Source organism: Phalacrocorax aristotelis, chromosome Z (assembly GCF_949628215.1).
Source record: "Phalacrocorax aristotelis chromosome Z, bGulAri2.1, whole genome shotgun sequence".
NCBI classification, from domain to species: domain Eukaryota; kingdom Metazoa; phylum Chordata; class Aves; order Suliformes; family Phalacrocoracidae; genus Phalacrocorax; species Phalacrocorax aristotelis.
The window spans coordinates 72,964,640-72,992,413 of NC_134311.1; the positions used below are offsets into that span (position 1 = coordinate 72,964,640).

The 27,774-nt window shown below is 45.5% G+C and overlaps 1 protein-coding gene across 1 annotated transcript; it reads left to right on the forward strand.

Annotated features, from left to right (window-relative positions):
* The first annotated feature begins 2,057 nt into the window (after positions 1-2,057).
* On the forward strand, positions 2,058-16,035 carry AQP3 (aquaporin 3 (Gill blood group)). The gene is made up of 6 exons (XM_075078565.1): positions 2,058-2,256; positions 10,675-10,801; positions 10,971-11,108; positions 12,643-12,761; positions 13,513-13,730; positions 14,411-16,035. The coding sequence occupies exons 1-6, from the start codon at positions 2,149-2,151 to the stop codon at positions 14,577-14,579; spliced, it is 879 nt and encodes a 292-aa protein (XP_074934666.1). The 5' UTR covers positions 2,058-2,148; the 3' UTR covers positions 14,580-16,035.
* Positions 16,036-27,774: the final 11,739 nt, after the last annotated feature.

A 27,774-nucleotide genomic window follows, 5' to 3' on the forward strand; every position in this document is an offset into this window, starting at 1 on the left:
GTGGAAAGGTGAAAGATTTGCTTAGGGTCAGGCTGTGAGTCAGTTGCAGAGCGGTTTTGGAGGGCCCACCCCACTCTGGCTCCTCAGGCCTGTGTCTGTCTAGACTTTTCCAAGCACCAGCTTTGATGCTGGTGTTACAATTATCTTCTACCATCAACTTGGGATCCTAGACATCTCCTGTCCCTTCACTAGTTGTGAGGAAATTTCTGTATCCTCAATGCATAGCCAAAGGGGCTCAGATGCTGCAGAGAGCAGAAATGTACCAACCTACGTGGAGAACATCACATCTCCCTATGCCTCTTGCTGCTCACCTGTCTCTCTCTGGTCTTATGGCCCTGTCCCACTACCACGGAAGGAACAGGATCCAGGAGCCTGTCTAAATACATCTCAGTAAACCTACACCACAGAACATAGCATCTGCACACTGGTGGTTCAACAAGTGGTGAAACAGCCCGCGTGCCTGAGCTTAGGAACAGCCAAAAGGGAAAAACACCCAACACACAGCTTCATTTCTGGCAGTGATGGCTTTGATACAGGGTCAAGGTGAAAAGGTCAGAGCATAGTATAGAGAGGGGAGAGCAAGAGGAAGTGAGGCAGAGGAGCAGCTGTGGATCCTCCACAGCTTGGGTGATGCACAGCAAGAGGACAAGGGAAAAGAAGCGGAGAGAAGGTGAAAAATGGGTGTCCTGAGCACTGGTTTGTGAACCCCAGCTTCAGTGAGCATGCATGGGGCTGATGGAGTGCTTGCTGTAGTTCAGAGGACCCCATTGATGCTAGTGATACCAGACCAGGCCTGAGCAAAAAATAATGACAGTTTCCTTCCCCTGTAATTATGTTTGGACCCAAGTGTTTCCCTGCATTTGATTCCTCACATGTTATTGCTTTCATAACCACATTCCTGACTCTACTCCTTGGGCTGGCTGCAGTTTCTGTATGAAATAAAGGCCCATTCACTGCTGCACTAAAAAGCTCTGCTCTTCCAACAGGAAAGCCAATGGTTAAATAAGGGGAAGAGAAAAAGCTGGGCATCTGTGGCTTTGCAGAGGAGGTGGGGGAACAAATCCAGGAAAGGGGTCCCCTTCAGTTCTGCAAATTCAGCCCTGCTGCTCTGCATCAAGCCCTGGTGAGTCAAAGAGCCTGGGGAATTTTTACTGTTCACTTAACAGAAACCAGATGCCATGAGCGGCATGCGTCCTGTTAGCAGCCCTCACCCCAGATGGTATGGACTGGGACAGCTTTCATTCAGACTGCCCCATAGAACTGTGCTAGGGTGATACAGGATGTTACTGAGGATGAAAAGGCAGCAAGTTGGTTCCTGCAAGGCTCAGCAAATCAGTCATCTCTTTGTCAAGGTCCTATGACAAGGGATTGGCTCTGCACTTGGGACCTCTCACTACTCTTCACAGCTTTCATGGGGACTAGGCTGGAAATGCTCTCCTAAAGCCCTGGGAGGGGGAGAGAAACTGTAGTGATACACAGGAGTTTGGACTCAGATGCTGCTTTTCATAGAGAGAGGTCTGGTCTTGCTTGATACCAGTTTCAGCTAGGTAGTTGCTGGAGTCAGGAGGTTTGTTGTCCTCAGCCTGCAGTACAAGTGTGGGGGATCAAACCCTTCTGCCCCATGATTTTTCTGTAAAAGTACCTGCAGGATCTGGATCAGCACTCACCACTTTGCCATCCTGCAGGAATCTGGGAGGGAAAAAAACTGAAAGAAGGGTACTGTGATTGCACAAATAGGTTAAGACACTACTCAATCCATGCATTTAGCTTTTAGGACCTCAGCTAAAGCTGGAGAGAGGCAAATATGGCCCCGTGTTTTAGGTGGTAAGTGATGAAAACAGCAGTGGTTAGAGCAGGACATCTTTGTCATATTTAATTCCTTCTTCTGAAACTCCTGAATTCTTTGCTCACCTATGCATGTGACAAAGAAAGTGAAGAAAACCACCCACTCTGTCTCACGCCAAAAAGGAGGAAAAAAAAAGTTGGGTTTGAAGAGAGGGTGGAAGGGGTGTGGCTATCCAGGAGGTGTGTCAGGCATCGCCAAACTTATTTATAAGCAAAGGGAGCTCTGCTGGGGAAGAAACTTTGCTGAGGCTTTGTCAGCTGCTGCTTTTTCCCTGACAGCACTTGGAGGGCACCTCTACTGCGATGGGGAGGCAAAAGGACATTCTTGCTACTGTGGAGGAGCACCTGAGGATCAGAAACAAATTAGTCCAGCAAGCGCTGGCTGAGTGCCTGGGGACACTGATCCTGGTGGTGAGTCTATGCTGTATGCAGGGATGCTCTCTAACCCCTGGGTGAGGGGTGAAATTGTCCTGATGAAGGGGCTGCACCGCTGCCAGAGTTTGCACTGGGCATGAGCCCAGCTCCAGTGCAACCTGCCCTGTGAGGACTAGAGGTGTCCTTGTCCACAGGAAAAAAATTCACACAAGTTGCCATAGGATGAGCTTCAGGGTTGCTGGCAAAGGGTGGGCAGAGCTCTGTGGGTGTTTGGGGGCTTTCATGTGTCTGCAAAGTGCAGGGAGCAAAATAGTCTCTGCAAGCAGCGTTTTCCTAGAAATTATGTAAAACTTCCTTTCTGTCTGCCCTGCAATATTTTTTTGGCACTGAAATACTTCAAGTGTTATCACCAGGGAAGTGAAAGCTTTTTCCTCACCTTGCTTTGTTTAACTTGTGCATCATATGGAGAAGAAGTAGCCAGAATTTAAACTGCTGCAGTGATCGTGCTGTTGGCTGCAGGGTCCCAAGGGTCGTGTCAGCTGGCAGATGATGAAGAGCTTGTGCTTGCCATGTGTGTGACAGCGCTGAGCTGTCGGTCGATGTGTTTTTAAGTGGTGAATGGCAACAAAACTCTTCTGCCTTTTTTAGTGCTCAGCTTCCAAACGGATGGGATATAAGGAATAAAGTGGGGTGGATATCTGTATAAGTGACTTAGTTTGAAGATGTTTTGAGCTGCCCTGGCTTGCTTCAAAGTCAAACGCAGATATGAACAGCTAGGATGGTTGTGTGTGAGGAGCGGGGAGAAAATACCAGTGTAGCAAAACTGAGATAAGCATATCTGGCTTTGGACATCTGCATCTGAAAACGCAGGACAGCCCAACAGGCCACGAGTCTGCTGCGTTGACATTGCAGTAGAAATGAGTTGGTGTTCACACAGTGAATACCTGGCAGGTGAAAGTTCTTCTGAAGTGGTGTAAAGCCAGAGCAATCCTACAGGTTTGTCTGGGGAGAAAGGTAATAGTTGGAGGAGCAGAAAGCCGAGGAAGGTTTGATGAAGCTGCACATGCTCCTAGGGACAACACAAAAGCACCAACACTTTTTAATAAATAAGAATCTTTTTTGGTGAAGAAAAGCAAGCTGCTGGGTCTTGTGTGGGAGGGTAGTGGGCTCACCAGAGTCCCCCTAAACTTCTACCACTCTTAAAATAAAGCAGCTTCTCACAGTGCACTGGCTTTATCATCAGAGTGACCTAGCTTTGGTGAATTGCACACAAGTCCTGTTGATTTTTCAGGGAAGGGTTATTTGGGATTAAGGTGGGTAGAAGACGATAGAAAAGTGATTAACAGGTAGAGAGTTGCTGTCTATGAGTTGCTGATATTGCTGCAGTTAGTCTCAGGATTGAAGCAAAGTAAGACTTGAAAGGAGGAATAATGTCTCCTGCTAGCTAAGTTAATATTGCTGGAAAAAAAAGGCAAGCCTTTAAGCCATGTGGACCTGAGCTTTCAGAAGAGCTTGTGATCCAAAAAATTCTTCTTCCAACTGTATTAGCTGATATGACTGAGATTACTTTTCCCTACAGCTCTGCCTTTCTGGGGCAATGAGGATTTGGTATGTGCTCAGAGCCCAAGGAAAAGTTAGGTCCAAAATCATAACCAGCCTCCAAAATGAAGGCGGTAATGGGCATCCATCAGCAAGGCTGGATGATGCACTGGCAGCAGTGGGCTACACATGCCTTGTCCTCGGGACCACCACACCTGCTGTGTTTTAAAGTGTGTGTGTGTAAATGCACAAGCATACCTCTCACCTTCTCAAGGAATTCCTGAGCTGATGTCTGGGGGCAAGAAAATGCTGGTTTTATTGACATGTTCAACTTCATCTTATAGGTCTTGTAAAAGTGACCTGGGATCTCCTGCAGCAACAACACTGCAGTGGATGGAGGGCTGTGTGTACTGAGTCAATGTGGGAGAAGGCGGGGTGGGCTGGTGGGAGGAATGGGCAAGTCCCAAACATCGGTGAATGCTCCTGGGATGTCAGCAGGCAAAAACAGGGTATACAGAGATGGAAATTTCTCCAGGGCTGCAAGTCTGCAGTATGGCTCTGCTGGGCATCAACCCCTTTCTGCCTTGGAGCTCTCGCAGTCTATTCTTCTGTTAATGAAGTGACGCTTAGAGATTCTATTTATTTTACTAAAAAAATATTGTTTTTTGCTCTCTACCACCCATATTCTTTGCATCTTTTCATTTTATCACCTGCCTAAAACAGAAAGGGCCTTGATGATTACTTTCTTCCCCTTTCAGATGGCATGGGTAGTAGTTTGAACTGGTTAGTCCCAGGAGAGAGATTGTCGTTCTGTACCTTGCAGAAGTCCCTGCTACCCACCCTGCCAGCAGGCTGAGATGGGAATGCATGCATTTAGCTGCATCTGAGCCCAGTAAATATCTCCTATGGGCTTCAGCCAGTAAAATACCTGAGGAAAGACCTGGGATCCATGAAATTGGCTTCACGGGAGATGGAACTGACTGAACAATATTAGGAATGGATTTAAGATTTGATATTGTTCACACTGAAATTAACTTCCTGAGCTGAAGGGAAGGAGACTGTTTAAAGTTTGCAGCTTACTGAAATTTCACTGTGTAATGTAAAACTTGTCCCACTGTGAATATTGGCATGGCTTCAGCTTCTTCCCTCCTCCCTTTCACTTGCATAATGACTGCAGCTCTCTCAAACTCTTCTAGAGCAAAGTGATTTCAGACCCCTGCACAGTCTCTTTGCCTGTAGGAATTAACTTAGTGCTTGATTTTATTTTTCTTATTTTTAAGGAATATGTAAAGGTAGCAAATAGTGACTTTTTTTTTAAGATAAGATAAGAAAAAAAAAACCAAACAACTAAGGCAGCCAAGCCCTGAATAGTGCAAAGGTGAGGTGCTCTTTACTTGCAAGCTGCTTTTGCTGTGTACCGCACTTTGCACAATGTGACTGTAGTCTGCAGGTAGTGTCCTTAGTGTTACAAGAATGTTTATTCTACCCTCCCTCTGATAATTAAAATGACTGGGTTTTTTTCCTGTTCAAAATGCACTTTAAAAGTAGTACTTTAGGTTTGAACTTTATACCTATGTCAGAAGCACTGCTTGCTGGCAATAGTTAAGCAATGCAAACGCTGAAGGCATTTTCCAAGTCTCTTGATGTTTGTGTTATTACTGTAGCAGCTTACTAAAGCTAGATTTCCAGCAGCAGGCTTCTGTGCCTCCCTTAAAGGCTTGATTTGTTTGCCTTGCTTGGCTGGCTGTAAATACCGAAACTGCCTCTGTTTGGTTTTTACATTCGCAGGAGAAGGAACTTGCTGTTTATAATTGATTTCCAAGTTGGACTAACTGTGATTCACTGCTGGAAAGGCGCAAAGAACAAACTAAACAATTCCTAAATTCTTTTCAATCATGGCTGTCTTGACTTCGTGACCAGGTGGGATCTTTCTGGAGTATGAGTGTGCTGCTGACCACAGAAACCAAAGTAACAAAGTGGTTGGGATGATCAAGGTGAAAGAAGCCTCATTTAACTGTTAGTAGTGCAGAGCTTAAAGTTGCCGCTCAACCTGCTGCCATTTGGGGCAGCACGGCAATTCCCACAGTCGTTGTTTGATTTGTGCTGATTTACTTGAACCCAGCTTTTCACATTTGGAGAATAAGATTTAAAAAGAAAATTAAATTTTGGTTTTTTCTTAATGGTTTGCTAGATTGGAAAGTGGCTGGAAATCTTTGCTGTAAGCATGTCAAGGACCGCTGATTCTTCCTGGCAAAGGGTCTGTGCTGCTGGGTGTAGAGGTGTGAGAAATGACAGTGCTGTTACTCTCCCTCACCTCTTCCATCAGAAGAGCTTGAAGCTTTTCATTAAATGTCCCAAAATGTCCCTCCTTGCTGTCCCTGTGCAGGAGCAGGGAGGTTTCTCCTTCCTACAAACAGAACAGTTTGGGCACCAAGACTTGCCATCAATGGGAAGGCAGCTTTTTCCCAGCCCATCCCTGTGACCAAAACCCCACCAGAAGTATAGGTCTTTCTAAGAGCTAAAGCATCCTGATCTGAGGGATACCGGGGATATCATAATAAGTAATATCAGAATAAGTGTTTTTGCTTCTCTCTGTGTGTGAGGGAACAGGCTAATATAGTGGATTTCCTCTCTCATGCCCAATGCCAATTCCCTGTCTAATGCCCCAAAATGCACAATGCCTCTGCTGATGGTTGTTCAGGTTTCTTGTGCTGAGTGCTGCTTGCCTCCCCAGCTTTGTGCAGTGTTGTTGTAGCACGTGATGTATGTGCAGCACAACTTCCCTTACACCCTCTTGTCTCTGGAGTCCTGCCTGGCTCCAGGACAACATGTGGTGCAGAAAGAGCTGTAACATGACAGACCATCTGTTGCTGCCCCACCCTGTAGAACTGTTTATGTCCAGGCTGGCCCTAGCTGTGCTGGACAAGAAGCCTGACTGTGGGGTCTAACATTTCTCCTTGCTTTGCAAATTGTAAATGATGACAAGTCTGGTTGTTCAAGAGATGCTTTGAGGAAAGGCAAAAATGGCAGTGCTCCTTGCACTGCTTTGAGGTTGGTGGAGGTCATCCTGGCACACAGGCCATGGAGTTGAGAAAGATCTCTGCGTGCTGCTTGAGCAAAAACAGCAATGGGGATTTATCTGTCTTCAGATGTGTCCTTCTCCATGGGGAGGGCAGCAAGAGGCCACGGGGGAGACTTACAGTGCCTTTAACCCCTTCTTGCATTGAGCTGCAGAAGAAGGAGTTGGGAGGTTGTTTGAACTGGCTGTAAAGTGATAGTCCTCTGCCCCCTTCCTCCCCCCCTTCCAGCCTCTCCCTTTGAATGGACAGGAGAGTAGTTGAAGTTCCACTCTGATTTAAAGAGAGGAGTCCCTTTGTGTGTCTAATGCTAAAAATCTTACTTAAAATGTCTCTTACTTCAGAGTAGACCCATGGTTTGACTGCCTTTCTGGCATCTTCCCCACTAATCAGAGGGCAGTGGGGGCTGAGCAGCCTTTCCCATCCACCGAGGTGGATCTGGCAGAACATGGATTTTGTTATTTTTCACAGTGCAAGGAGTTGGGTCAGTTCATGAGGAGTGAGAAGCCTCCCTGTTGGCAGTGAAAGCCTTTAGATCTGCTAGAGCCAGTAAGGTGAAATTAGGGAGCAGGCTTCCATTAGCCTGGTTAATGGGTGCATTAACCTCAATTCCTAGGATAGTAGCTTTAATAACATCAGACTAATGCTTTGTTGCAGTCATTTTATTAGCACTTTAAAACTGCTTTTGAACTTGGGTAGCGGATCATGGGGGTATAACAGCTGATTGCTGCACACACAGACATGTGAGGCATTAACCTGGTTTTCTCTTGGCTGGGATGTTCTTCCAGGAATGTTTGGTTGGTTTTTTTTTTAAAAAAAACAACCCCAAAACCAAACAAAAAACCAAAACAAAAACCAACAAAAAAAAGAAGTGTTGGAGGCAGGTTATTAAAATCAAGAGTGAGTGGTCATATCTGCCTTGGATGTGCACTACTGTCTCCAACCATAGTGCTGTAATATTGACTAAGAAATTTTACATCTGTTGCATGGACTTAAAAGCCACTGGGGTAAATGCTGAATTGTGTTTATTTCACCTTCCTTGCCTTTCAACTCAAGCTGGCTGCTCCTAATGCTTCTTTGTGAGCATTGGAAAAGGAAAACTTAAAAGTGGATGCTGAGGGTGTCCCACCTCATGTGGCCTGGGAAAAGGTATTGGAAGGAAAACTAGCAAAAAGCAGAAATGGAAATGATGTGATTAAAAATTGTAATAGCCTTCACCACAACAAAACTATGTAATGTCAAGCCACTTGCCACAAAAGCATGGGTGAGCGTGATTCGAACTGGCTCCTGAAAGTCAAATGCCACGGGTGTATGTCATGCATGAAAGTGTATGTTCATGCTTAGTGGACTCCATGGAGTTGTACACATGCATATCAAAGTTCAAACCTGTCCCTAAATATCACCTTACTCTTTTTATCTGCTGGGGGTCAAGTTTTCTGCTGTTAAATTGAATTAAGCCAAGTAGTGCTCAGGGCTCATCTGATAAATAATTGTAATGTTCCTGTGAAGTGGCTCCGGGGTGTTTTTGAATGGCCCATAGACTCTCTTCTGAGGAAAAGCTGGAGAGCTACTGCCAGGTGTAGAATGGGGGGAGAGGAGGATGTGGAACCACCACCTGAGAAATGGCAGATCTGGCCTTCCTTGAGGTTAAATGAAGACCTCTGTGAGTGGAGGGGGGAAACTTTACTTTGTGGTTTCTGCAACCAAAATATATGTGGCTAATGAGCCAACCACCATCCACTTGCAGAACTGCCATTTTTTTCAGAGGGAATAACACAAATACCTTCATAAATCAGAACCTGGAGCCAACCCTGCCAAACTCAGGTGCCCATTGCAGCTTTTGTGGGCTCACCCCCTCCCTGGTCAGGCTGGTGTGCTGTGTGGCAGTAGAGAATTGAACACTATGGCCAAGAACTCTCTCCAAACCTCTGTCTAAAGCATGCTGAGGCTCTGCTGGGGTAAGGGAAGGAACAGATATCACCGTGGTCTTTAGCCAGTATTTATTTAGTCAGTTAGAGCTACACTTCCCTCAGTGGTTTAGGCATAGCTGGGAATGATGTCTTTGTTTGCTGCACAATAAACAAGACTCATCTTTTCTGCCTTTGCCTAGGTGCCTTCTCTGCCATGGTTTCCCAGCTGGGCAGGTCAGGGTTAGGACATTGAAGGGGTTGTTCTGATGGCACCTACTAGAGAGCTGTGCTGGATGTCCTCTCTCATTAACTAATGAGTCCTGCAGGTTCCTTCATTCTTTCTACACAAGATCCTGTGCTGGGTCCTTGTCCAGAGGCATCTGTGTACAGTGTCCACCTTGTGAGTCAGCCTGCATCCTACCTGGCTGCTCCTTTCCCAGCAGGCTGAGTGCAGTGTTTGCTTTATTAGAAATTCATCAGTTGTCAAGGGGATGGGAGGGGATGAGTTAGGTGTATTTTGGCTTTGCCCCTGATCTGGATTATGCATTGCTCAACGGGCATGTCCAATGGGCAGGAGAAGTGAAGAAAGCCACCCCTGTGGCCCTGGAACCTATTTGGGGGCTTATTCCCTAGGACCAGATACTGCCTCTGTGTCAGTTGAGTAATTCTGGGATGATGGAGTTCACAGAAGCAGGAAGTCTTGATGAGTGTATAGATATGGGCGATAGAAATAAGGCAAGCCTTGATGCCTAGATTTGAAGATCTTAGGAGGAAGCTGTAATCCCTGTCCTAGTTTAAGGATGATCTCAGAACCTGCTAATGTAATCTCTGGTATACACCAAGAATGAATAAAGGTGGAATCAGTGGAAGATAAAAGCATAGAGATGATCAGGATTTGGGCTCCTTGAGTTACATACTGGGTAATGGAGAGACTTGGCAGGCAGGAAGGCTTCAGCTGAATGAGTGATGAACTGAACTACCAGGGGAAACTGGTCTGGGCTGTCAAGGGTGAGCTTGAGAAGGATGGCTTTTGAATGTGGTTGGGAAAAGAAGGATCGTGCATTTGGAGAAAATGTCTTTGAGCAAGCGCACATACCTCTCTCAGCTATTAGAAAACACCCCTTATCACCCAGCAGAACCAAAGTGCTTGGTCCTGATCACAGACAGAAGGCCAAGCCTCTGGCTGTGCTGGTGGCAGGCTGTCTGTGGAATATGCGCTTTTCTTGATGGTACCTGTGCCATGCTGGTGCTGCAGAGAGAGGCCAGCTGTGTTGCCCTGATCCCTTTTTACATGTTTTTTCCATAGGAGGGACATGGCTGGTTTGGGATGGCATGGGCTCTGCTCAGAGTGCCCACAGCAGAGACCATACCTTGAGGCTGGGACAACTGCAGGTACCTCAGCTCAAGGAGGCAGCCCCAATCCCTCACTGTCAGCCAGTGATGTGCCATCTGAAAGAGGACTTCGTGCATTGTGCCCTGCCAGTCTATGTTCTACTGTGTCAAACAATTAGCCTTTTTAACAATAAGGTACTCAAATCCCTCATCTGAACAGTTGCACTGTAAACACCTTGGTCCAGGATGGTGTCCGGCTGATTATCCTCACCTACCACCTGAAAATTAGATGGTTGGACAAAGACCTCCAGTCTTCTGGAGATGTGAACTGTGGTCTGATCTTGCTTTTGATTTTGGCCCTGGATTTATTTCTCCCTTCCAGCAGATAGGCTTGTTCTGTGTCCTCTGTCCTTCTCTGCTGTCCCTGGAAATAACACCTAGATACTTTGACTGAAGGTTGAAGCTTTGAAGGCTGTGAGTCATGGGTGGGCTGTGATGGTGCATGCAAGTGTAAGTGGAGCAGCTGCAGACACTCGTCAGCAACTGGCCCTGATATGAAACAGAGAGGGTAATTCAGTCTCCTCTTCCCCTCCTAGCTGTTCGGCTGTGGCTCCGTTGCACAGATTGTGCTCAGCAGAGGGAGTCATGGAAATTTCCTGACTGTTAACCTGGCCTTCGGCTTCGCTGTGACACTCGGCATTTTGATCTCAGGACAGGTATCAGGTACGTCGTAGCTCCATGTGGGCTGGATTTACTTGTGACAGTTGTGTAGGCATGGATGGCTGTGCACTACGTGGCACTGGTGTGGAAACCAGTATCCCGCTGTGTTTGGCTCATCTCTGGGACACAAATTCTGCCCGTAAAAGTGCAATAACCACCAACCTCTCTGCAGGTGGACATCTCAACCCAGCTGTCACTTTTGCCATGTGCTTCTTGGCCCGGGAGCCCTGGATCAAGCTACCCATTTATGCCTTGGCCCAAACCCTGGGGGCTTTCCTTGGAGCTGGCATAGTCTTTGGGCTGTACTATGGTAAGTGCAGAAACTTTCTGTGTTTGTTGGGGTGAGATGGGTACTCTTCATGACTCACTGCAGGGAGGCTGGTTCCCAAATCAGAGAGAAGCATTTTCTTGCAGAGCAGAGATGTGAGAAATTTCCTTACTGTTTCTGGGGAGACTTTACTGTTCTCATGATGATGATGGGTTCAAATCAATCTGAAGGCCAACCAGCACTGTCAGTATGTGAATCTTTGTCCTTGAGTAATGGTCATTGTAACATGGACCACTGGATAGCCTGTTTTGTAGGTACTATCTGGATTAAAACAGATCTTTTAGAAATGTTGATGAAACATTAGTAGTGATGGAGATTTTATATCTGTGCGTTGTTCCAGAGCCGTTTTATCCTTCTTGGTTTAAAAAAAGATAAAGACTTCACTATGGATGTCTTCTGCATTGTCTTGTGTTATCTTCCAGACAATGGGACTTTCAGCAGTTTTTTCTGCCCTTATTAGAGTCATTCTATACCTTGGAAAGCATCCTAGAAATCCAGTTCTTCATGCATTTATTCCTCTTGAGAGGTGTTCCTCATCACAAGGGGCATTCATGCGCACATTCAGTGGGCAAGAACTGACTCTTTGTACTGGAAATTGCTCTTCCTCAAATATCAAGGGTGACGTTTGGACTCAAAGTTTGCCTCTGGATGTCTGTTTCTGGCAAACGGAGCAGTGTTCCCTGTAGCTGAGCAGAACATCTGTGTCACCGTAGCTTCCACATGAAGGGAGGAAACTGCCACCCTGGCACTAGCACCAACTGCTTTTCACTTTAGAAAGAGGCAGGGGGACCTACTTTCATCTCTGTAAACATCAGGATTCTAGTTCAATAACAGTTACCTTGCTAGCTGGTGAGCTGAAGTCTCCCCTTCAGAAGAGTTAAACCCATTTTAGCTGCCTAAATCAGGGAAGAGCTACCTTCAGAAAGTGTCTTTCTCTCCACCAACCATGGAGGGAATCTAGATACCCCTAGATAAATAACTAGGTTGGTTATCTAGCTCCTATATAGTGGTAGGCAAGGGACTGACTGCTCTATGAGACAACCCTGAAGGGTGAAACTAATTGTGTATTGGCTTAGAGGAAAGTGCAAGACCAGCCCAAGTCCTGTTTGCTGCACATCAGATAGATAGCAATATTTCATGTATTTGCACCAAGATGGATACCACAGGTATTTGGGTACCTTTTGGGAGAGGTTTGGAATCAGCTTAGTTTTCCTTATTGGCTCTAACTCTTTCCTGGTGCTGGCAAACAAGAAATATTAGGAACAGGGACTCAGGCCATCTGCATCTGAGCCTGACTGGTAAAATGCTATGGTGGGTCACACCCTAAGTTTTTCAAATGAGCAGTCTACAGCAGAAGGTTTTACAACACAAAGCAATGGGGTACTCAGGGAATTCTGTCTCAATATTCATTGCTCTGTGGAGCCCACATTTTGGTCATCCAATCAGGGTCCTCTCTCTGGTGTGTGTTGGAAAATGACAGACTTCTCTACCTTTCTTTTCTCTACGTTGCCCTTAGATGCCATCTGGGATTTTGGCAGCAACCAGCTGTATGTAACAGGACAGAATGCCACTGCTGGTATCTTTGCCACCTACCCATCTCAGCATCTGAACGTTGTGAATGGATTCTTCGACCAGGTAAGAAGGTGCTTGGAGGATGAAGGTGCATTTGAAGAAGAATCCTTGGGATGGTTCTGGGCCTCTCCTTTAGATAGAGACTGAATTTACATTTAAAGAGGAGATACCCAGAAAGGTTTTTAGAGCTGACACAGGTATCTCACTAGCCCATAAGAAGAGCAGGGCCAGCATGCATCCTTACAGAAAGGAGGCTTGTGTTAAGGGGATTAACCAGTCACCCAAGGCTGTCCAGGACACCAGTGGAAAGGATACCTCTTGGTCTCAGCCCCTGAAGAGAGATAGCGTAAGGAAGGATGGCTTTTCCTCACTCCCACTGTACTATTGTGCCTGTCACATAACCCAGAGGTCAACTGGGTGTGGGGTGATGGTTAGTGTTGGAGGTGACTGTCTCTTCCTTAAAGTTGCCATCAACCATAAAAGGACAGAGCCACCCAGCTGTGGCAGTTCAAGCCTGTTCAAGAAGATGTCTTCAGCTTTTCTGGCTGCTTGAGCTGCTACTCATAGCTCTTCTGTGGGTATAGAAAAAGGTGTGGCCTTGATCAAGCCTGTGGGCTGCTGGGAGGAGCACGTTCCACTATCCCATTCCCATGGGTGCTCAGTCCACTGTGGTCCAATAATGCCATCGGATGACTTAGTGCAGCTTTTTTGGCTTAGAGAATGAGTCCTAAATGCATGAGACTTCAGAGGAGTTAAATAATTTGGTTAAGAGACTAATCTAGACTAAATTCTTCTTCTTTTTCCCCCTCTCCAGTTCATTGGCACAGCCTCCCTGATTGTTTGTGTCTTGGCTATTGTCGATCCCTACAACAACCCTGTGCCCACGGGGCTGGAGGCTTTCACAGTTGGCTTTGTTGTCCTTGTTATTGGAACCTCCATGGGCTTCAACTCTGGCTATGCTGTCAACCCTGCCAGGGACTTTGGGCCTCGTCTCTTCACAGCCATTGCTGGCTGGGGCACCGAGGTGTTCTGGTAAGTGCTTGCCAGTGAAAACCTTGTGCGTCAGTAAAAAACTTACAAGTCCAAGTAAGTGGTAGCTCTGGCATCATAGTCTTAGCACCCGTGAGGTATCTTTGGGTTTTGTAAACATTTATAAAAGACACTGCTCCAATTTGTTAAGAAATGATAGAAACTTACAGTCTGACCTAACTTTGCTCTCAGGGAGGAAACATAAGAGCATCCATGAGAAGTTCAGGTGCATCTTGAACATGAGACTATCATAATTTTTTTAGTGGTAGAAAATGTAGGACATTTGTTATGCTTGGATTTTGTTGTTGCTGGAGAAAATTAAGAGAGATATGAGCAGTACAGACTACCTGCTGTCAGTGGATGCTTTCCTGCAAGCTGTGAGAGGGAAGTGAAGGTGCCTAGTTCAGGCACTGCAACTGCTTCTCCCCTTTCTTGGTGGAGGGACAGTCTTGGAAGTCCTGGAAGTAGTTTTTCTGAATTGCTTGTCACCTGAACTTGCAGTGTGGGGAATATCTACCTTGGAAATTGCTGTGGACATGGGGGTACAGTTGTCTTTTGCAAGTCAACGGTGATGTTTGGGGACGACCAGATCTTGCATTGTTCCAGATCCTAATGAATCCTAAATAATATCCTAATGCATAGGCTGTAGTTCTTACCTTGTGCATTTTCCATTTGTTTTCCAGGACTGGTAAACATTGGTGGTGGGTTCCAGTTGTTGCTCCTTTCCTTGGAGCCATTGCAGGAGTGATAGTCTATCAGCTGATGATTGGATGTCATGATGAGTCTCCTCCACCTGCCTCTGAGCAGGAAACAGTCAAGCTGGCTAATGTGAAGCACAAGGAAAGGGTCTGAGGAAGCTGCCACACAGATCTGGCAGACATTCATTACTCAGGACTGCAGCTGGCAAAGATGAGGAAGGAGTTAAGTGCTTCAAAAGCAACAGGAAGAGGTTTTTTCCCTGTCTTGAGATAATCTAGCTTTTTGTTTTGTTTTGTTTTGTTGTTGGGGGCTTTTTTTTGTTGTATGTCCCTGATGCATTTACTTTAGGCATTTTCCTGTGAGCCTTTCCCCAAATGCAGTATCATGTAGTTTCTTCCTACTAGAAGGGGGTTGACAACTGTAGGAGTAAGGAGAGAAGTGGGCATTGCTGTCCAGCACCTCCAACATGGGCCAGCTCTTCAGGAATCTGGAGCTCTTTTGGGATGTGTTGCTGGCCTTTCTTGTGAGCTTGGCAAACTGCTTCCCTCCTAACCTGTTCCATATCTATAGAGTGGGGATCATGCAAAACAAAAATGTTTTGCTAACCTGGAATGGAAACTCCTACATCCTGGAAAAAATTTGCCTGTGATTCTACTATAGATCAAATTCATGCTTGATGTTGCTCTAAATTCAATAACTTGGCACCAGGAATGAACTTGTCTAAAGGATTTTTATTGGCCAAACTTTTTATATCTCCCATGAATTCCTAGGACATTGTATCAATTAGCTGATCCATAACGTCAGAGCAGAAAGTGAGAATGCACTGGATTTTAATTTAATATTAAGACAAAATGTTTGCAAAGCACTGCACCCTGATGTTCTAATCACAAATATTAACATTGCAAACTCCTAGAAGATAACATGTAGGAAATTCTTGTTCTAGCCAGGGGCTAACCTGGAAAGAAAGCTTGGCTCTCTGTAGCAGCTTTTCTAATTAATCAGCTTTGTATATAAACTGCAAGCAGCTAATAGCCAAATTCCACTGGAAACATGGTGTTGCTAAAGTTGTGAGTGTTTGTGTAAATTTCACAAGTGTTTTCTTAAAAAATAGATTTATGTATAAAGGTACTCCTTAAAGCTGTTACTAAATACCAGAGTGGGGATAAGTTAATTTAAAGATGTGTGGGAACTGCCTATTCACTGACAGCCTTGAGATACTGTTGGATTTTCCTGGAGTAGCCTTAGATTATGGCATTGTGTTGTTGGAGCATCTTCTTTTCTACCTTGCAGAATTACTGGAGTATCTCTGGTACTCACAGCTAATGGACTGAGGTCAGGCACCTCCTGTACTAGCAGTGCTGGCATCTCAGGGGATCTCTGGCTCTCCCAATGCCATATTATTACAGAGTATTTGAAACAAGCAGTATCAGTTGTGAAAGAATTTGTAGGTCCCATGCCACTACGTTAGAAAAACTCTTTCAAAGCCTGTTTCTTTAATGTGTGAATTCTTTGAAATATGTAACTTTGTACACATTTCCAGTCACCAAAATGATGTATTCTTTTTTTTATTATTATTAAAAAATAAAATGTCTATAACCACACTGTAAAATGCTAGTGTTGGTTGTATTTTTTTGTAGCTGTCAGTAAACTTTGCCATGGAACGGAAGCCACCTATAGCATTAGCCTCCTCAAGCCCCCTTTCCTCTTCAGCCTGTACGAGCAAAATGGAATTAATGCTTTCAGGCAATACACCAACATGCTCTATTTGTATTTTATTCCTTTCCCTTTTGGGCTGGGCTTTTGGGGCAGGTGGGAGGAAATGGGGCTCCTGTTCTCAGTACAAAGGCCAAGGTATTAGCTTTTGGGTGGGAATGTCCTCCTGTCAGGCATCTTATTCTTCAGACAAAAAGACCAAGAGGTCTGTATTTGTCCCTTGCCCTTTGTATCATTTAACTTCTACTATTCTTTCAATTAATGCAGTTGTTCCGAGTATACAATCCTACTCTGCATTCAGCATACTGTCCAGCATCATCCAGCATATTTCATTTGTTACTTCTTTTTATTAGCTATGCCATGCAAGGAAAATTATTACAGAACTGAACCTAATGCTTAAAGAATTACACAGTTTTCTTCCAGCCTGTGTGCTCTGTAAATACATTTCTTCTTGCTTTTTGGCTGATCTATGTCCTGCTGTATTTTTCCTGTATTAATTGTACAACCTTAAAATAACTCACAACTTCCCATACAGTGCCATACTGAACAATTAGGTGAAGTCTGGATGAATGTGGTTTCCTGCAATTCACCAGCTAGAAATTAAATATCTTTTGGCAAGAAAGTTGCCAAGTGTGTTTGGTGTGCTCTATCTGCGGTCAGCCTGCTGCTTTATTCTGTTTCTATCTTGAAAGTTTATCCCTCAGAATCTGTGTAGAAGTCTTGTGTACTACTGTGATCAGCTAACACAGCTGCAGAGGTCAATTGCCATTTCCCTTCAGGACTGTTAGTCTTTTTTCTACTCTTCTACCACATGGTATCTTCAACTGACTTGATCAATGTATTAAAATTCTTTTACCACAGATGTTATGACTTTTCATACAAGGTTTGGGGTTTGGGTTTAGGTTTTTTTTTTTTGGGGGGGTGGGTGGGTTTGCTTGTTTTTTTTTTTTTTTTTTTGTTTGCTTGTTTGCTTGCTTGTTTTTCCCTTTTTTGTGCATTCTCTCCTGCTTCCACCTGGTAGGTATCCTTTGCTTACTTGTGCCTCAAAAGTTGGATGTTATTACCCTTATAAAAACTACAATAAAATACCAGGTTCAGGTCAGAATTTTTGTCTTAACCATATCCCCACTGTGTAAAGTTTCAGCTTTTCTGGGATCTGTTGGAGAAGCACCAAGCACTGCTGAGTAGATCCATTACCATGTGGAAAGGGGCACGCTCAGCCTGCAGTCAGTGGAGAAGGAGCTATGGAGAACCTAGGCTTACCTTCCAGAAGGGTCTGGACCATATGAGACATGATCAGAGCAGCTCCTTACTAACCATGTCAGGAGGGCAATGCCTAGGAGAGTTTGATATGCAAGATTTCAAGAGCTCTAGAAGTGTATTAAAGTGTGGGGCAGGAAAGATGGAGTTAACTGCAGGTGTATTTTCCCTGGCAGTGGGCACCCTTAAATTGCTGCACGTTGTGGTTCTGTTTGATTTCAATATAGCTGCCTTGAGAGAGCTTCTGGGCATTATTCGTCTGGCAGGCCTATATAGACTAAAGGGTTTTTTTTTACCCATACCTAAATTTCAAAGGCAAGGAATCATCTTGTACTTAATGCCTTGCCTTTGGAGTCACTGGCAAGGTAAGACTCATCTGGCCAAATATAGATGTCCGGGTTTTAGGTCAGATGAACTCCAGCTGTCAAGCTATTGAAATATACTTATTTTGTAGGAAGAAATAAATCTATGATTTAAACTATTCATGCTTGACAGGAAGAGTAAATTGTTGCTGGAACAAAAAGTTAAAAGATGTTGTGGATTCTCTGTTTTGTGAGGTTTTCAAATTAAGACTGACTCTCTTGCAAAAAGGTCTCTCAGTTAAACTGCAAGCTGTACCCTTAAAAGCAAGTCCCACTGGAGGAAATTCCCAGACCTCTGTATTACAGAAGGTCAAGCTGACAGGAATTGTCCTTTCTGACTTTAAAACCTGTGAAATTTATAAGGCAGGCTGAAAGTGGCCAAGTATTCAGTGCCTCTTGGTTCTCAGCTGGTCTCTTTGTCGCAGGTGCTGTAACACGGTATGTCAGCTGTGACCTAGAGAAACCTGCTTTTGGCTTCATGTTCTCCTGGTGCCTTAAGATGCATGCCTTGGGAGGCTCTTGGAGCTCTCTTTGCTTTGCCTATCCAAGAAGTGCCAGCAGCAGTTGTGATCTCTTCCAGACCCTGCTCTGCTTCGCCTCGTGGGAGAAAGATGGCACCATGAATCAAAGGGCTGATGCTGCTGGGCACTGCAGTGCAGATGGAAGAATAGTACATCCTCCCTTTGTGTGGTTCTTCTATCCCAAAGTGAGTTTCAGCTCTCTGTCTGGCAGTGGTGGGTGCTGGGGTTGCAGGAGCAGGTTGGCACTGGCCAGAGCACCTCCAAGTGAGAAGGACAGGTTCCTCGCCTGCCCTCCTAGAAAGAGGGTGAAGGACAAGGCTCTATTGAGGGACAATGCTGACAAAGACCAGGCCATGAAGGTGGTTGTATTCCTTGCTGCCTCCTTTAAGTTTTTCGTAGTTCTGCATGCTCAGGTTGTGTTTGAACTTCCATCTCTCCTGGATGCCAAGGCTTTTGCCCTCATCCTGTATCTTAAAGCAGAAAGAAGTCTTAGGCCACTGCCCAATTCCAGCATGCCTGCAGTCCTCGCGCATCCAGGGCCTCTGAGTTTGTGGGCATTCAGCTCTTTAGGAGCCTCTGTAGCCTTGTAGGAGCCTTGGATGCATGTATTTTGGACCTGATGATCTCAAAGGTCTTTTCCAACATAAATGATTCTATGATTCTAATTAAACCACCTCCTTTATTCTTTACTGTGTAAAGAATAGTAAAAAATCCTTCCTGGCACCAGATACTCCTTGCTGAACAGGAGGTTCCTCTTCAACCTTCCACATTCAAGTGTCAGTTTGGGAACAATGTCCCTCTTGAGGGTTTCTCTGGTTGCAGGGTGTGCATGTGAGAGGACATCAAGATGGGACATTGAGTTGCTGAAGGGTGTCCAGAGAAGGGCAATAAGGCTGGTGAAGGATCTGGAGAGCAGGTCTTATGAGGAGCACCTGAGGGAACTGGTGTTGTTTAGCCTGGAGAAAAGGAGGCTGAGGGGACACCTTATTGCTCTCTCCTGAAAGGAGGTTGTAGTGAGGTCGGTGTTGGTCTCTTCTCTCAAGTTACTAGTGACAGGATGAGAGGAAATGGCCTCAGGTAGTGCCAGGGGAAGATTAGATTGGCTATTAGGAAAAATTTCTTCACTGAAAGAGTGGTCAGGCACTGGAACAGGCTGCCCAGAGAGGTGGTGGAGTCACCATCCCTGGAGGTGTTCAAAAAACTTGTAGATGTGGCACTTCAGGTCATGGTTTAGGAGACATGGTGGTGCTGTGATGACAGTTGGACTTGATGATCCTAGAGGTCTTTTCCAACCTTAATGGTTCTATGATTCTATGAACTCCAGGCAAACATGTTTGCAGCCCAGCTGCTGTCACGTGGCTTGTCACTGCTGCAAAAGGTTAATTTGGCTGGGGAAGTGAGCACAACCATCTCACTCCAGGGGGCTGAAGAATGATTATACAGCCAAATAAGCTTTTCAGATTGAATGTATTTTCATATCTAGCCTTATAATAATAACAAGAAATACACAATGGAAAAGTAAAAGACAATAGCATAAAGGTGTGAAAGCCACAGAGAGAAAGACTTAATAATTTTAAAGGACAACATTTTTATTCACAAGCAGCTGAAGCCACCAAAGTTTTGTGTTGCAGCTTGTATTTATCATTATCAATTAGAGTGCAGAAGTGGGTGCAAACTGTCAAGAAAGATTTCAAGATATTATGTTATTTGCAGAACTGGGGTCACTATTTAAGGTTTTACCTCAGCCCTCTAAACAGCAGTCTAAAGAAGGAATGAGAATTGTTAAACTGTTTAACAAGCTTAGGGCTAAAAAGTTGGTTTTGATCTGTTGCTCATAAAATTTTTAAAGAATTTTAAAAAGAGAGCATCCAGTCTCCATAAACCCATTTTGATATCAAATTTACTTGGTTGCTGAAAGCAGCGTGTCTCTGCTAGAATCAAAACCCTCCCCTTGCAAGTGAAACAGCACAGACTACATGAATGACTCAAAGTCTGCATTCACATTTGGATAGGTCTGTGCAGATATGCAACCAAAACACATCCAAGCCAAGAGCTGCTGCACCACTGAATGAAACCCTTGATCCCATACTTGCCATAGTTTTAGGCAGCCCTGCAGTACCTGTATCCATTGGGTTTGGGTTTTTTTTTTGTTTGTATTCTTTTTTACAAATGGTAGGTGTGCAGAGGTGTCTGCTATCTTGGAAATAAAACCAGCTGCACAGAGTGGGCATTGAACAAGATATACAGACACTCAAGAAACTTTATGACATGGAATTAAGCAGGTTATGAAATCCAACATAAACAATACTCACTAAAAACTTATGTCAACATGAATGGGAAGACAGAGCAAATTTTGGATTCTTTACCTTACCAGGAAAGGTATCCACTGATACATCAGTAATACCTGTGGAGAAGCAGGTGGAAAATAACACCAAACAGATTTCTGTACCCGTGGAGCCCATGGGAATGTGGTCCTATCCCTTTAGATGCACTTGCAACTCCCACTGAGCAGGTATTTTCACTTTCACAAAGTGTCTTGGTAAACCCAGGTGCAGGTGGTGCGGGAGTCTAAATTGTTGTGGGGGTTTCTTCTAATCCCCACATCCCTCATTGGTCACACTGGGAATTTCAGGTGCATTCTTAAAACAGTCCTTCTGGCAGGGGTCCCTGCCTGCGAGACCAGCCTCCTGCTCATCCCTACTCCTACCTGGGAGGAGGTAGCTGCTCTTCAGCTGCTGCAGCTTTTCCTCTCTTATGCTTATCTTTCCCTCTTGGTGCCTGAGCTGTCTGTGCTTGCTGGCTGCAGCTCTGGCTTGCTAACCTCCCCATCGCTGTCTGTAAGTTCAGAGGATGCAGCCAGGACACGAAATTTCACTCCTAGCTCCTGCAGCCTGGTGTAGTCACAGTGGACCACCGCTCCCAGGTCCCAGGGCTCTGGTGGAAAAGCCTAGGAGGCAGGACAAGCATGGAGTGATCTCTCCTTTGGTTGTACTTTCTCCACATCTGGTGAAACACATGACAGGGCCTTTCTTAGCTGGAGGTTGTATCAAGAACACGGAAGTTAGTAACCACCCTTGATGCAGTTGCCCTGAGGTCTTTTTTAGATCTATTCTTACTTTTTTCCCTGGGGACATCCTGTGGCAATGAGCATTAGCACTTTATAGGGGTCCACTACCTGAATTGCTCCTTTTGGTGAGAGGGGCCAGCCATCTCTCTGTCCTACCAGCATTCTCCTCTATGCTCACCCTGGGCACCCTGTCCCTTCTCAAGCTGGGACACTGCTAAAAGTCCTGGGAAAGTGTCAGGGAAGGGCAATGGAGACTTCATCCTGTACAGCAGAAAAATCTATTCCCTTATCTACTCTCTTATGGGCTGAGTGGCATTTATACTTGAAGAAGGAAAATATTCCCTAAGAGCTCTGTTGGGGGACTGACTGGTTGAACTCTTGCCCCAGCAGCTGCAGTACACCTCCCCTTTGCCCAGAGAGACCCCCAGGAATGGCAGAGGACATAAAAAAAAGTCTTGCAGACTTCACATTGAACTGCTCCAGAAGACAACGTTTAGTTAAGCCTGAGTTAGTTGTTGTTCAGAGTTTATCTGCCAGCTGATCTGAGTACAAATGGCTATTAACAAAGCATTTCCCCAGCAGAACCTGTCCAGCTAGGGCTGAGAAACTGACAAAGGAGGTGGAGTAAAGAGAAATAAATAAATAGAAAGAGGAAAACAAGGAGAAGAAGCTGTCAAGCTAAAGGTTGCCACCCAGGATACACCTCTGACAATATAACAAGAAATGTGCTGTCTGAGATGGTGGTTTTATTGGTTGCAGGACCACAAATTACCTTAGCTTCTTGCAGGGAATTTGCACAGTTCCCATCTACTCCATCTTTCACTCTCCCTGCCTCCCCAGGATATCCCCTTCCTTTCTACTGATTTCTGCTGCTGGCGTGGAACTGGCTGAAACTCTTCCTTGGGATCTGGGAAACCTTCTGTAAAATGTCCCTTGCTGCTTTGCAGTTTGATTGTCTGAAATGAAAGTGTCTTTGACTTCTTTTACTTGCTTGCATAAAATCTTTTAATTAAAACACTGAGACACAACTCATCTGGATCTAAAGTCCAAGAGCCCAGCCCAGGTCAGCTGGCTCACAGGACCTGTGTGGCTAAGCAATGCCAGACTTTGCAGCTGGTGCCACAGAGGGAACATGCACCCTTTGAATGCAGCTAACTGTCCTGATCCAAGGACAGAGGAGAACAGTTATTGCCTGGAGTCTAGGGTGGGACTTTTCTCCTGCCTCCAGGATGGAAAAGGATGCCTCATCTGCTGCCCCTTCTTGCCCACACCAGTTACTTGGGTGTTGTGGGGTGACTTGGTGCACCTTTTGTGTTACTCTGGAGGCAGCTGAAAAGCTGCAATTAGAATAAGATGTGAGACCCAAGTATAAGTCATGAGACATAAGAACTGCCAGTGTGCTCCCACCTAACCACTTCCAGGAGGGAAAATGTGTCTCTGAGTCCTGTGACCCTCACAATATGTAGTATGGCTGTAATGTGCAAGAATGGGGTGGGGTAGAGAGATACCTGGGGGACTGGTCAGGTCTTGTCATCCTGGAAAAGTACTGAGTATACAGTAAGTATATATCTGTTGACAGGATTTACCCTCTCTTAATTTGGGCCATTCAGCATTTACCACTTCTCAGTGCCTGGAACATGATAACTCTTCAAATTCATCACTCTGTCCCTGGTGGAAATGCAAGATGACAGAGTCTCCTCTATCTCTGAGCAACAGGGGCACAATGTGACGTATTACAAGCAATCTTTCACGTGAGATCTCACTGCAGCCCAGCCCTGTGCCTACACGGATGAACAGACGGTCTTGAAAAACACACCACAGTGATGAATGTTCCCAATACTGGGATGATATTTGTTCCTCCAGACATGAGATGAAGACGATGGTGTCTTCAGCCTCCAGACATGAAAGGTGAAACACTGAGAAGGCCTCTGTGCTGTATTCAGGGACTAGGGGGTGAAGGGAGGAGTGCCCAAGGGTGTTGGAAGATTCAGCACGGGAATGGATGCAGAAGGTTGGACTAGATGATCCCTAAGGTCCCTTCCAACCTAAGATTCTGTGATTCTGTGATTCTGTGATTCTGTGTATCTGAGCCCTGCATCCCATGAGACAAGCATAGTACAAGAGGGGCACATAGCAGCTGAGGGGAGTCTTGGAGCCAGACTCTGGCTGGCAAGCTACAGCATGAACTTTCACTGAGTTCATCTGCAAAGGAGAACTGAATTGCTTCACTGACTGTGCTGACTATGGGGTTAATTCAGATGCCTAAGCGTAGGGGTCTGGAGCCATTTGAGATGCCCTGTGGAGTTTTGCCTGGCTCTAGCTGCCACTCCAGAAGGGCTGAGGTCTCCTGCAGACCCTGTGTTATAGCTCTAAAACCCATGTAGACCTTTGAGTATGTAGACCTATGTATGTGCAACTGGGTCAAGCCCTGGAAATCACTGAGCCAGGGGAACAGAAGTACTAGCACCTGGTCCACAGGGAAGCCACAACACAGTGAAATCCCAGCTCAGCTGCTCCCTGGCCTCTAGGAGCAGCAATGCTGCTCCAGCACATCTGGAGTATCCCTGGCCAAAAGAACTTGGCTCTTGTATCAGCCCCCACGCATAAGCTAAGTGGTCCTGTGAAGGGCTGTGGAATTCCTAATTGCCTGAAGTGCGAGGTTCTTGCCTGGGTGGTGTGGTATCCCACCTTCCCTCCTTTTGAGGCTAGGCTTAGTGGAAGGTAAATCCATGGGACAGAGAACAGCAGAGCAAGGGAGACCCTGGCCCTGAAGGGGTGATGGCAGCAAGAGTTCTGCTTGATTTTAGTTCAGTGATTTCAGAGCTTTGAATCCCACTCCCAGTGAGAGCAGCTGGATTAAACAAATAAAAAACAGGGCTCTCAGATCTATCCTGAACTGTAGAACCAGGGAAAAATGTTATGCTTTGTATCTATAACCAAGGGGAGAACAACACAGGATGGAAAGTCTCAGGGACTGCCCTTGGTTGCAGGAGATGGGAGCTGGTTTTGGGAACTGTATATCTCCTTATTTGTGCTGTCTGGCACTTGTGTTTCTCCTGCAGTGTGCATGCCAGGTGCCTGGAAGTGAGGAGCAGTGACGCAGAGCTTTCCCACGCCTGAGACCCTTTTCTGGTCTGAGCACAAGCCTTTGTGTGCCTTTAAAGTAGAGACAGCAGCACCACCCTGCCCCTGGGCAGGCAGGGAGAAGGTGTAAGCTGAAGATAGTGTTGTGCACTAATGGAGACAGCCTGTACACAACATTTGCTATTCAATCATTTTGGTTAAGTAGCTTGGTATTTTCCCTTCCCACGACCTCTTCCCCACTCAGCCCTTTCATGCACCTCTTCCGCGTCTTGGCGTCTCTGAGATTAATTTGTCTTCCAGGTTTTGTTCTGCTCCTCTCTTTTATTAAGGCACTCTTCCTCCCCTTCAGTGTTTTTCCCTCTCCTCCCCCCTCAGTCTTAGCAGAGCCACCCTGCCCCACTTATACTTGTGGTCATGGAGGCAGTGGGGGAGGACCTGCGCCGATGAAGCAAGCTGGGAATTTGGGGGCATGAGGGATCTGGGAACTCTTCCTCCAGGCTAGTGGCCAGCCACATTTCTCTGAGAAGCTCTCATAAAATATTCCCAGCATTTTGTCAAAGAGGTGATGCTGTCATGGGTTTGTTTATTATTTCCCTTCAGGGCTTAGTTTCTTCGTGGCTTCTTCCTTTCATTTTTGATGAGGAAACGTTCGCAGCTCTGTCAGACCCTGGGAGGAGAGTAAGCTACAAAGGGAGCAGTGGTATTGAGAGCCTTTTCCTGAGCCAAGGTAATGGAGCTTTATGCCCTAAACTTGTGGGAACCGAGCTCGGCTGTCAAGGATGCAGAGCTGGGAGCTGGTCACTGGAGGATAGAGCCATGGCAGGGGATCAGGGACATAGCCTGTGTGCTGTCCCATGGACCCTTCAGGCTCTGTTCCTCCACCTGCTCCTCTCCCTCCATCTCCCTTTATGGACTCTGACCTTGACCAGGCTTTTCCTTCCACTCTACCCAGACCTTTCTCTCTGAGGGGGTCCTCACTGACTCCTCACCTCCCACACAGTGCAACTCATTTCAGCCATTTCAGCTAACCTTTGAGCAAATCTGTCTAAATCCTTCCTCCTCCTTTTTCTTCCTCTCCTGTTAAAGCCTGTGTCAATGGGGATTTCACTGGGCAGGGAAGCATGAGGGACTTTTCCATGGTGGAGGCAGATAAAGGGACAGAAGCAGGTGAGTTCCTGTCCCCTGATGCTTGCCTGTCCCTGCTTTTGCTCCATGCCTGTACCATGCCATGGCTTGCCTGGAGCACCATGTGAGCTTGGGACCAGACCTCCTTCACCTGATGCCCTCGGGCTGTTTTTTCTCCACCTTTGGGTGGTCACATGGCACCCTCCCAGTGTTTTGGAAGGAGCTTCTTCTCTTGTGCTAGTATCTTTATTTCCTAACATGTTTCCCACATTCCCTCTGCCCCCAGACTGCTTTCAAACTTATTTATTCCTGCTGAAGATCTGTCTCCCCATCACCATGTCTGGAAGTATTGCAACTGTGTAAGCACAGCAGCAGAAGGCTCTCAGGGTCCTTCGAGAAGACTTACAGGTTGGAAACCCTCCATTATTTTCTCCTGTATCATCTCCTTCTCTTTCCCTACACTCTTTCCCTCATGCACATTTGGGAGCATCATGAAGCACATCGCTGAGAAACTCCACTTCAAAGCCAGGAGAAAGCATGAACAAGGAAATTAATGAAAAGGGGGGAATCTTCTTTCATGATGTATCCCTTGCCCATAGCTTTGGTCACCTACTTTTTCCCCTTGCATGACAGATACTACATGCAGAGGCAGGCAGGGAGGTATCTCTGGGGGAGGGTTTGGGTTGCAGATGAACTCTTGGCTATACCTTGCAGTATCAGCTGTTGACCAGATAGATAAGCAGGCAATTCTCAGTAATTTTTCCTGTGAGGTTTATTTAGCTTCTTCGAAGGAAACCCAGGAAAAATCTTCTACAGTGATCTGTGTGCAAACAAGCTATCAACTTCAAAACAAGCTTCGCTTCTGCCTTGGGTCCAGAGCACACATTGTACTCTTCATCTCATGTTTTTAGTGTATGAGCACTCTGCAGGCAGGGTAATCTACCCACACAAGAAGTGATCTCTCCTGCAGGGGATAATTTTACTCTTGGTGACATACAATGAAGAGATGATTATCCGCTTCTGCCTGGTTTTCCCAGGAGACCAGGGCTATGAGATCATGCAGTCTGGGTGTGTGAGAGGTTGAGTGTGTGTGTGTCCGTCTATTCTCCTGACATTTATGCCCATTGTAGGCAAACATGGAAGTGTGACAGACACAGCAGGAGTGATGAATTGCTACAAATTTCATAAAAGTCACTGGTTGGATAGAGGACTGAGAGGGTGTTATTGACCCCACTGAGGGGGATATTAGTAAACATTAAATTTGTTGGATGACAGAGACTCCATATGCATGCAAGCCACCAGCAAACAGATCTATTCCATGCACATAAAAGCTTATTTTCAGTCAGGGACACTGGCTCTCCTAATGGAGAACTGGCTAGACCAAGTAATCACATCATGCTTGTGTAAGCGCGCGCGCGTGTGTGTGTGTGTGTGTGTATATTTATATATAAGCTTGTGTAATACCTAGGATGGTATTGGGAAGCAGTCATCTGTGAAAACAGGATCCTGGCATTGTGAAAGGTAGGTTATGAATAGAGATACATATATATAATTTTTGGAAATAATCTTGGCTTTCAAAGCTTGTCCTATTTAAAATGGAATTGGTGAAAATTGATGAAGAGATGACTGGACTTTTCAGAAAGGAAAGCCTATTTTGGCTAAGCAGACTCTTCTTGCACAGGGCTCTCCTCTGGTTAGACACATCTCATTAGACACAATCCTCTCCATATTCAGCTGCTGACTGTTGCAGCTCAGCTCTTGCTTTTCCCCTACGTGGAAGTACACCTATTAAAAAAAAAAAAAAGACAAAAGAAAAAAAGGGGGAATAGTAAAAGGGGGGGAAAAAGGAAATAGAAGTTAATGATAGCTTCTTAGCAGCTTTGCAGATTAAAACTGGTGGATGATTTGTATTAATTTTATTAGTTAAGGACTTTATTTTACTTTAGCCACAAAAGTAAGGATTTATGCTGACTGGCCTGCCCCTCTGCCCAGTACCAAACCCTTCCAGTCTCCAGAGCCTTCTGCCTGTTTTGGGGTGTCATTTTTTCCCCTTGGGCAAACCAGGCCCAAACACCAAACTTTGACTCACGGCTGTAAGTCAGCTCAGAAAATATTTGTGATTCTGTGCTGTTACTCATTTCTGGGAAAGAGAAGACAATTACATTGGTCTTTCTGGTTTCGAAAGAAAAGTGTGCACTGTTCCAGGGAGTAGAGTT

What these genes read in the sequence shown, in the direction of transcription:
- AQP3 (XM_075078565.1), top strand. Translation starts at nt 2,149, where the DNA reads ATGGGGAGGCAAAAGGACATTCTTGCTACTGTGGAGGAGCACCTGAGG. An exon ending in TGGGGACACTGATCCTGGTG is followed by an intron (nt 2,257 to 10,674) that starts GTGAGTCTATGC and finishes TTCCCCTCCTAG; the next exon opens with CTGTTCGGCTGTGGCTCCGT. An exon ending in GATCTCAGGACAGGTATCAG is followed by an intron (nt 10,802 to 10,970) that starts GTACGTCGTAGC and finishes ACCTCTCTGCAG; the next exon opens with GTGGACATCTCAACCCAGCT.